This window comes from Notothenia coriiceps, unplaced genomic scaffold, assembly GCF_000735185.1.
Source record: "Notothenia coriiceps isolate Sejong01 unplaced genomic scaffold, NC01 NC01_scaffold00022463, whole genome shotgun sequence".
NCBI classification, from domain to species: domain Eukaryota; kingdom Metazoa; phylum Chordata; class Actinopteri; order Perciformes; family Nototheniidae; genus Notothenia; species Notothenia coriiceps.
Genome location: NW_011355164.1, coordinates 1 through 10709, shown reverse-complemented (window position 1 = coordinate 10709; position 10709 = coordinate 1). Strand labels below are relative to the sequence as shown.

At 41.1% G+C, this 10709-nt stretch overlaps 1 protein-coding gene across 1 annotated transcript; it reads right to left on the bottom strand.

The window, feature by feature from the left end:
• Positions 1-399: 399 nt before the first annotated feature.
• gli2a (GLI family zinc finger 2a) lies at positions 400-8575 on the bottom strand (the record flags this gene model as incomplete). Its single annotated transcript, XM_010781043.1, has 4 exons — positions 400-4375; positions 4995-5358; positions 7639-7920; positions 8411-8575. Coding segments are annotated over 4 exons (3099 nt in total), but the record flags the coding sequence as incomplete, so codon positions are not given.
• Positions 8576-10709: the final 2134 nt, after the last annotated feature.

The following is a 10709-nucleotide window of genomic DNA, read 5'->3' as shown; positions in this document are numbered from 1 at the left end:
AATGAAGAGTTTTTTTAACATTTTATTAGGTTAGTTGAAAGCAATAATATTTCAACCTAATATTATTTCTTTAAACTAACTTAATACAGTTATGTGAAATCTGTTGACATAATACTTTGAATTAAAGTCAACGTTTCAGCTTTTTCAGTGTGGGTGTGCAGTATATATATCATATCTTTAAATCTCGTTGTTTTTCACTTATATCTGCTGCTTGATTTTCTCTTTATGTGTGTGCACCCTTCATGCTGTACATATGGCTTCAGTGAGTTGAATGGTCTTTGCTCTTGCAGCTGCAGTCTGAGACCAGGCCAAATGTGATTTTTAGCATGCAAGCCCCACTTTCATGTGACCTCCAGGGAACAGAGGCCGTGCTATATCAAAGACGACACAATGCAGGGATTAAAACAGAAACAAGGGGGATAGTTTATTTGAAATGTACAAAAGCTATATACACACACACTCACACAAACAAAACCACACACACTGAGCATAGTAAAAGCGAATGGTAGCATACACACAAACATTTGAAAGGCTACTTAGAAATGCTGCAACATAATAAAATAGGATTTTATTTTTTAAAGTCAGTGTCCCTCCCTGTGCTCTCAGCAGTTCGTCCAGAGCCCGGGGGGGTGCGGGGGGGGGGCTGTATGAATGTGTTAATTTGGATTGGATCTCTACTGAGAACACACAGAGGTACTTTTATATTCTTTTAGAGAATGCTCCTCGTCGACACATGGGTTCATGTGCCCTGATAGACTAACACAGAGGCATATCCTTGTCCTTTTCAATCATCTACCCTTGTGAGATGGAGAGTTTCTGTCTGATCCATCGGGCAAAGAAGGAAATCAGATTTTACAGTGCCATCCCCAAGAGCTCAGACCATGATCAAAAAGCACCTAATATCTATGGATCATGACGTCGTACAACCACGTTTAAAATAGGGTTGTGAAATGCTTCATTTTGTGAACCGCAGTTAGTCACACATTTCAAATTCAAACTGAATTTAATGAAATGTCGTAAAATATGTTTAATTTGAGCAGAATTGCTTGGAGCCACAAATATCCTTTATTTCAAAAATCTTGGTGTATTTGCAACACAAGCAATACAGGTTCTTCTAACAGCACTTCTATTTCTTAAGCTGCAGTGTTGAAATAAGTGCATAAATAAATTGCAATAACATTTAATGTATTTTTCATAATGGGCATGTATGCATCAATTTCTACATGCATGGTTTGTTTATTGTCTGTCTTATTTTTTCAAGCACCTGTACGTTTTCCTGTTTAAAAATGATATCCATGTCAGCCTGAGCCATGTCATATATATTTTTTAGATCTGGTACCAAAAAGGTTATTTTCAATGAATTGTTCTACATTAATATATTTAATGTGTGTTCCAAGATGCCACTGCAAGTCTCGACACTTATTTTACACATTGTTCTGTACACATACAATTTTAGCTCAGCTTTGTAACAATATTGTTAACATTCCACATGATTATTTCATAAACATTTGATTCATTATACCTTGTGAATGAATAGTAGGTGTCCACATGTTACTGTAACTTTGACAGCCCTAGTTTAAACATCAAGAGTCTATAGCATAACTTAAAGCAAGTACCATACAGTATAATCAATACACATAAAAGTCTTCATGAGAAAATACTATCTGTTATCTACATATCATGTTCATTTCCTGTGTTCATGCTCATAGTTGATGTCCTCAGCGGGGTACTACATGTGTGTGTACTGCTTTCAGTGCACCACTTAGTAAAGGGCTATTACACCAGCAAATACTGAATGGCAATTGTTACCCTGGACTATCATATATCTGTAGGTAAAACGTATGGCTTTTTATCAAACAATGAAAACATTTTCCTTAACCCTAGCTATACTTACTAATACGTTTTTATAATGTAACATTATAATCTGAAGCAAATATTACAAGAGATAAGAATAGAACTATTGACAGATAAGGGAAAAAAAGTATGAAATAGCCAGTTTGCATTGTTCAATCAGTGCTTTGTGTAGGCAAATATTCCTGATGTAGACATGGTTAAGACTGGAGGGATGATGAGGTGCTTGATTGCTCTCAGCTCATCATGTTAAGGAATTTGCTTTCTTCAGCCAGGGCTGTGAGCATAGAGTTCATGTCACCGATGGCCATGTTGCCGATCCCTGCCGGTACAGATGGCAAGGTGACGGAGTTGCGCGGGGTGGTGAGGCGGGAGGAGCTCTGGGAGAGGCTCTGCAGGAGGCCAGGACTCAGCGTGCCTGACATTAGGCTGGAGTGGTCCCCATCATCCAGCATGGTGTCAAAGTCGATTTGGGCATGCTCCGTGCCACCTGATCCACCCGTAGAAGAATCCACTGTACTGCTGGAGACGTGATTGACTCCTGGTGAGGCAATGTTGGCTGCAGCAATGGTGTTGCTGGAAGGAGCCTGGCTGGCACCGGGGGACATGGGGGCATCAAAGCTGACAGAATTTGGCTCAAACATATGAATCTGATCTGTGTAAAACATAGCAGAGTTCTGATTTTCAGAGCTTCTGTTGTGGCTTGCTGAGCCACTGGGCCTCTTTGGGCTTGCCTCTGAGGTGCCAGTACCATGACTGGGGCTAAAATCCGATGATTTGGGTATTCGACTCGATTGCATCATGTTAGTCACTGTTTGTTGTCTGGCACTAGTCTTCGGCTCCATGGGAGGCCTGGGTTGTAACATTCCTCTGCCTGCATTATGGACATGCTGCTGCTGCTGGAAGTGAACGCTGTAATTTTGCTGCTGATCCATTTGGTTCACATGAGGATAGCCATCAGCCTGAGTCCTTGCTCTGTAACTTTGCAGTTCTGGATCTCCCATAGTGCTCCCGGTAGGTCTCACGCTGGTACTCCCAGATATAGCATTTGGGATTGCTTCTTGGCCAAATCCTTGCTGAGGACTCATTTGATCACTAAAGTTCACACTGCACTGCCTCTGCTGCCTCTGCTGCTGGTGGGAGGCGTTCATCAGCCTCTGGCTGTTGTGGTTAGCATACCCCTGCATAGACATGTTCTGACTCATAGGCACTACCTGCTGGTTGCTGCCAAGGCCCTGACCTTGTCCCTGCAAGGAACCAAAGTTGTGTGTCTGCTGAACAACAGCTAGGTTCCCCCGGAGAGGATGCTGCTGTGGTTTGGAGAGCTTGGTTGTGGTGTCGACAGTCCCTGAGCTCACCTCGTTCCACTGCACTGGCATGCTATTCTTATTCATATTGTCCAATGGTGCTGGGAAGGGCTGGTGTGGGCCAACAGAACCCATTTGATGACCTGATTGATGATTCATCGTGCCATCAACCATAGCCATTCTCCTCTGCGCGTAAAATGACGCAGGTGGGCCCATGCTAGTCTGGTGGCCATGAGTCTGATTGTTGGAATGGTAGTCCCCTTGCCCAGAGTTGTTACTTGTGGGGCCAGGATTTTGGGTCCTCAGGTACTGCACCACATCATCCGGAAGAACCATGTCCTCCTCCCCACTCTGCTCCCGCCCAATCATCATCCCATCTACTGCCATGTTCTCCATGGCTACATTCTCACAAATGCTAGGTGGTCTGGGGGCAAATGGGTAGCGTTGCAGGCTGCCATCCGAGCGAGTATAGCCCTGCATCGCCAGTGCCTGGTGGCGCTCAGGGGATGGACAATTCATGGGGTTCATGCTGTTCATGCTGTTATAGCGCTGAACCCTGGGAAAGGAGAGAGGGTCCAATGTGGAACGACGCACCGGATCGCTGGCACGACGTGGAAGGTGGGGGGGTACTTCATGGGGCATCATACTCCGCGTGCCATAACCAATATCACTGCATCGCCGAGGCACAGTTCCAGAAGGGGGCTGATGGAGTTGGTGCGACAAGCCTTCCTGGGAGTCACTATAGAGAGCCATGCGGGTCCTCAGGCTCATCCGATCCATGTTAGGCAAAGGAGTGGGTGGAGCTCCACCAGTGGCAGCAGCATACTTTGCCTTAAGTCGATAATGCTGAGCTGGTGTCAGACTGAGGAGGCTTGGGAGACCTCCTCCACCGACACCTCCACACTGGCTAGCCTCGCTGGAGCGGCGAGACAAATCAGTGGAGATTGGGTCATAGGAATCAGCCGAACTGATGTTGTTATGGCGGTTACCACCAAACTGGGACGCCTCACTGGAACGGCGGCTGGAATAGCAGGGTGAAATGCCGGAGGAGCGCCGACTCATGGTGTAAGCTGAGCTCATGGTGCTGGTGGTGCTGTCACGCCGCTCATTGAGCTGGTTCAGCAGCGTTACTTCACAAGAAGACAGGTCCCCCATGCGTTGTCCGGGGTACTGACCGCCTAGGTTAGTGATCAAGTTGGAGTTCTCCAGCAGAGAACCTGGCAGAAACAAAGGACATTATTACATAATGACACTAACTAATGTAGAGTTGTTCAAATGTATGATAATAATAATAATAATAATAATAATAAAAAAGATGTATTTGTATAGCACCTTACATACACCAGGTGCAGCTCAAAGTGACATCACAAATACAATTTAAATACATATACTTTAGGTAAAAAACTGTAAAACCTTTTTGCACAGATGCAGCATAACAACATAATACAACAGTTCAAGGGACACAGAGAGGCAAAAGATGTGATAATAAAAACATCATAAAATACAAATAATGATCCCTCTCTGTAAAATAAAGGACGACATAAGGCAAGTTGAATAAATACAATAAAACATTAAAACCTATATAACAAATAAAAGGATAATAAAATAATAATACAAAAATAATAAAAGCAAACTGTTACAAACTGTAAAATAAATAAATATAAATAAAAAACCTATACAACCTATAGAATAAATAAATAAATAAAACAATATACATAAATAATAAGAATAAGAAAGATTAAACAAGCTTGTCTATTGAATTCTAGGACATAATGCAAATCAAGCTTTGTGTCCCCTTTGTAATAAGAAGAGATTTCCTGAACATTCCACACTTACCGACTGCAGGTATTGGGGGTAGCTTCGTGCTGTTGCGTTGGCCCTGCAGTGGCTGTGGTGCAGAGTTGCCCCAGGGGCAGGAGTCCCTCACTGTGGTCAGCCTTTCCTGCTTGATGTTTTCCAGTTTGATCGTGACCCCACCACCATGACCCACACTTTTCCTCATCTGAAGCCCCACCCCAGCCAGATGTCCCCCGATTGGAACAGTAGAGTCCACCATGGGGCCATCGTCCTGTGTAAGGTCCCCAAAGCTGCCGCCGCTGTGCAGGGCCATCTCTACTCCACTGTCGTTGTTGTTTGCGCTGCTGAGAGGCGACGGCTCACTGCTGCATGACGAGTGGCCCCCAGGACTGGACTGATACGTCTGGTGGAGGACAGCAGGGAGGGAAGTGTGTGAGTGGGAGGAATCAAATAAGCTTTATTAACCCTGCTGTCGTGTTTGGGTCTAATTTGACAGATTCACTACTTTCATAATTTATAAATATTGTGTTTTACTTTTGATTGCCTCAAGGCCTTATGATATCTTCCAAGGTAGGCATTTGAATAGGGATGTAACGATACCAAAAACTCACGATACGATAATATCGCGATAAAAAGTCCACGGTACGATATTTATCGCGATATTGAAAAATAAAGGAAAAAATGTGAATTTTTTATATTTTTTTAACTTGAATTTGTTTTTCTTTATTAAATAATAAATCTGATTTGTACAGCATTTTAGTAGGATAGTAGTATTTTAAAGTGTCAACAATATAATAATCAGACCCTGCAATAGAATAAATCTAGTTTCACTTTAGTTTTTCAAGTAACTCAACTCTAACTCACTAACTCACTCACTCACTCAGCATCATCAAGGTTATCTTTTAGGAATATGAGCATGTCCACATTTCCAGGTAGAAGCTGGGATGTTTGGGCGTTTACAATCTACCCTGCTGTGGAAAAAACTCTTGCTTATGAGTTTATTAGTTTATTGGTACTGATGTTGCTGGGACAGAGAGATATGCTTTGGCCATGGGTGACAGCAGTGGGTAAAACTGTGCATTGTCTCTCCACCACTTCAAAAACCATACCGTTTTTGCCATGAAGGTGAGGCTTATTGACAGGGCGAGATATAAATATACTGTTGGTACTTCTCAATGTCTCTAGGTATGTACATGTCGCCCTGTAAATACGATGTCCTTTCGAGTCCTCTGTTGTTTTATGTTCATGTTGTAACTTGCTGCCATGTTGGACAGGTCTCCCTTGAAAAAGAGATCGATGATCTCAATGGGACCATCTGGTTGAATAAAGGTTTAAAAAAATATATATTTAAAAAAAAATATATATATATTATTGTCAGTCTCACGACGGTATCGAGACATTTATTTACCGCGATATTCGATATATCGTTACATCCCTACATTTGAACATATAACATTGCTGATCAATCCTTCCATTTAATTCTGAGTGGATAGAACACACCCACAATCGACAAAATGTTAGTTTTGGAATACATTTCCTTAGTTGGTTCTTTGTATATTTATTGCAGTTATTCATGTAAACTATGTAATTCAGTAGTCACAGCTTAAAAGGAAGTTAAAAAAATGTGGTGATTAAGGGTTTTGGGGTTAATGTAAGAGCAGTTAAGGTAAAATTTGTCTGGGAATATCAAAGTAAGGGGAGAGTAACACACACGACAGGAGGGTTTAGAAACGATAGTTGTACAATTCAAATTTTTACACCGATGAATAACAAAAAATTATGGGAAAAATAGTCAAAGCTTTTGTCTCATGCCAAGTTCAGAGAAATCCATTATTTATTCTTCCATTTTAAATAATCAGCGTATTTAGTAAATTCTGATTGTGATTGTGTTTTCTAATAATTAATGTAGTTCTAGAGTTTCATAATATCATTAATAATAGATCAATTTGATTTATTTACAACCAGAAAACAAGTTGATAATATACGAGTTCTTTGAGCAACAATCCAACGGCCACTGTAATTCAAACTGATCGGAAATGAATAAAGTCTTGATCACAGCTTGATCATGGCACTATTTATATTCCAAGCCACTGAATATGAATGTTACAGTGGCTTTATCTTTGGCCCACAGCAGAGTCTACCGCCAGGGATCTTTGTGGAAAAATAATCTAGTTTAATCGTCTCCATAAATTCATTTATGTTTGAGATTGTAAAAATGGGTATTCATGCAAAAAGAACCGTGACCATCATGCAAGAATGCAACCATGTGGCATGTACATGAGGACACATTCACACATCTCCCCATGCTGAGTGGTGACGGGACAGTTTTAGTGCTCACCTCAGTGAAGTCTGTCCATTAGAAAGGTTAACTTGAGAAAAGCAAGTTCAAGCAACAACCAGAGAGGTGAGTTAGGTAGGATGCAGGAAGTACTGGAAGAACACATCTAACTTCAGAGCCATGTTAGTAAAGTGAAAACAGTGGATAAACAAGTGTTTTTGTTGTTTCCTAAACAGACAGAGGCATGCTATAATATCACAATCAAGTGACATTAAGAATTAGTTTAAATCTGCTAAAATAGCTTCAGGATGCAGTCAAGTTTAAATCAAAGGACAATTTTCTGCAAATATTTTAAAAGGAAGATAGTGAGGGATAACTTTCCAATTTCATGTAGGGAGGACCCACCATAGAATTCTCAGTCTTGATGGATTTGACTTGTAGGCAGTCCTCCCCCCCTCTAGAGGTGCTGTTGGCCTCCATCTTGCCGTCCAGGCCTCTTCCACCGAGCTTGGAATTAGCCTCATTCTCCCCATTGCCTTTGGGGGGCTGTTGTCTGGGGGGGATGTCGCTTCGCTGTTTCTTGGTGACGTGGGCCTCCGGTCCATGGACTGTCTTAACATGCTTCCTGAGAGAGCTGGGGTCTGTGTAACGCTTGGTACAGCCCGGGATCTTACACACATATGGTTTCTGCCAAGAAAGATTTAAAGGGCAAATTAAATTGAGGTACATTTTTGGGGCAACCCTGTCTCCTACAAAATCCCATTTCATAGAATAAAATTGCTTTGTCAATGATGTTATAAGGGAAAATAATGATCCAGATTGCATTGGAACTTTTTTCTCACAGGACAGGAACAGTTATCTCATGAGTGCGTCAAACAAATGTAATCCTGGAAAAAACTAGTATCTCTCAAAAAGTAATAGACAATGCAGTTGAGTCGTATGGTAACGTTATTCATTTTAGGCAACCAGTAAGAGCTTAATAGCTGCTTTCTATGTCAGCTATCCTGTGTTCTCCTTTGAGGAAACATCAGTAGGACTGTCTTTATTTGATTTGTTTTAGTTTCATGATAACGTCCCCTAGTTTTGCACAATTTTCCCTACACTAAAGACAAAGCTGAAGGTGGCTCAAATACATGAATCTGCACTGAGTGAGTCAGTTGTGTGTGAATGGACATACCTCATTAGAGTGTGTGCGGTTCTGGTGCTTGGCCCGGTCTGAGGCGTTGGAGAAGGCCTTGTTGCAGCCTTCATGTTCACACACATATGGCTTCTCCCCGGTGTGGGACCTGAGGTGGGTCTTGAGGTTCTCCAGACGAGAGTAAGCTTTCGGACAGCCCTCAAACTGCAGAAAGACAGACATAGAGACAAACAGGCAGTGAGACTGGATGCCTGTGTTGGTTTGTCTGCAGCCGGTTAAAGAAAAGTGCTGGGAGAAAACTGTCAGTCAGTTTTCAAATGTAATCTACTCTTGGACTCGTGCCCATCTACTGTGGCATGCCGCACAAACACAAAGCAGTGCTACACATTGGTAAAAAGCGCTACTATGCGAAACATCTTAACTGTGTGAGGTGTGGTAGAGCTCTTTGTGCTTTGTTGAGACAAAAAGAGGCCTGTGTTTATCCTTTGTGTTCACTTGTACTGTACAAGCTATAATTTGGTATTCTTTCTGAGTAGTCATTGTGAATGTAGTTGTCTCTGAGATGTAAAGAGAATTAAATTAAACTAGCTCAGAAATTGGATGTAAGAGTCAGAAGATTCTCCCTTAAAAGAGGAGACTAAAGGGGAGTTTGAGTCTAATAAGAAGATGCACATGGGATTCGTGCAGAGAATATACAGCCTGGTCTTAATAAGGACCCATGGCCCCCTGCTTGTCTGCAGATTTTAATTACATGCCTGTACTGTCAATCAGCTTTCTTCACTCTCTCCTTAACAAGTCATCTGTTTTAATGCATTCACAAGAGCAAGCTTTGAAGCCCGGCAAACAGGCCCACAATCTGATCTTCACACAGCAAATGAAGCCTTCAATAAAACCTCTCATGATTAATCAACATGGAAAATATCACTGGTGCTCAGCACAAAGAAAATCACATGGAATGTTTTTGGCTGGACTGCAAAGGGGCCAGCCTTATTAACATGAAGTCACTGAGCGAGGAACTGAGTGAGTGATCAAGTTACACCATTGGTCGGTCTAGTATGAGTTTCATAACCCCAACAAATATTCTTTGTGCTCAGCATCAGTGATATTGAGTATCCATCGGAAGGCTCCACCCAGAAAGCTACACATGAGAAATATAGGGAGAGCTGTAGATATCGCAATTGTGTGTTGTAGAGATTTTAGCCTTAGCAGACCATTTACAAACCAATATAACTCACTACACGAAAGGGAAAAAGCCAGAAAGCATAATAGGGCCTGTTTAAGGTAAATGTGGCATTTTATACAAGCTTTAGTATTTAGTTTCATATAAATATATATTCAAAACATTTAAAAAACGTACATTAATACAAATTTTTAAAAGGTCAATTGTGACTGAGTGTCAATGCACTCTAAAAACGAATTCAGGTGACCTTTCACCTCCGCTTAATTAAATGCATGGTTGCAAATAAAAATGTGAGTTAATTGATTTAGATAAACATTTTAAGTTGCAAACATTAATTTATAAGTTGTGTTGACGTAATAATGTTGGTAATTACATCAACTTAATATTGTGTGTAATTTGAACTCTGATTTCTGCGTTAATTGACTTAAAACAACATTCAAGTTGTAGTAAGTAATGCAATTGGCTTGATAACTTAATTATTTTACACCTTGAGTTAAGGATTTCAAGTCCACTCCCACTTAACATGCCTGTACAAGTTCCGACAGTTAAGGCCAATAGAAATATACAAAGGACATTTTAAGGTGAGTGTCATCTTTTGTCATTCAAATACAGTAGATAGCCTTGTAGTTGCACTGTATAGGCAAATGGCTGTGTGACCAAAATTAGCATCCTTTCAACTGTGAATAGTTATGTGAGAGGATACAAAGTAGTAGAGGCTACTGTGAGAGTAAAAATACTTTGGTTACTATTGTGATATCGCTTTTTATTAAAAATGAATCTCGGTGAAGCAGATCAAGGACATGCTTCTTGAGGTAGGATCGTAATTTAGAGTTCTCATTGAAATGCAAGTTGTTGGCAGTCACCCATTCAGAATATATTGATTTAGGTCATTTCTCTTTTTTTCCTTTTTCAAAAATAGCACAATACAATTGAAGTACGCCGAGAACTATAGCCATCCGCTGCCTTGTTGTGTACCTTGGAGAAAAGGAAGAGGACCTTTTCAAGGAGTTTAGCGACGTAATTCAAAATCTTGAAATAACATAAAATCCAAGGGAAAAAGCACTGCTCTCTGTCAGTTACATTTTGAAGCATATTGCACTTTTGGCCACACCCCAATCAATACTATCTTAGCAACGTTCAGCATGGATAGGTGTTGAC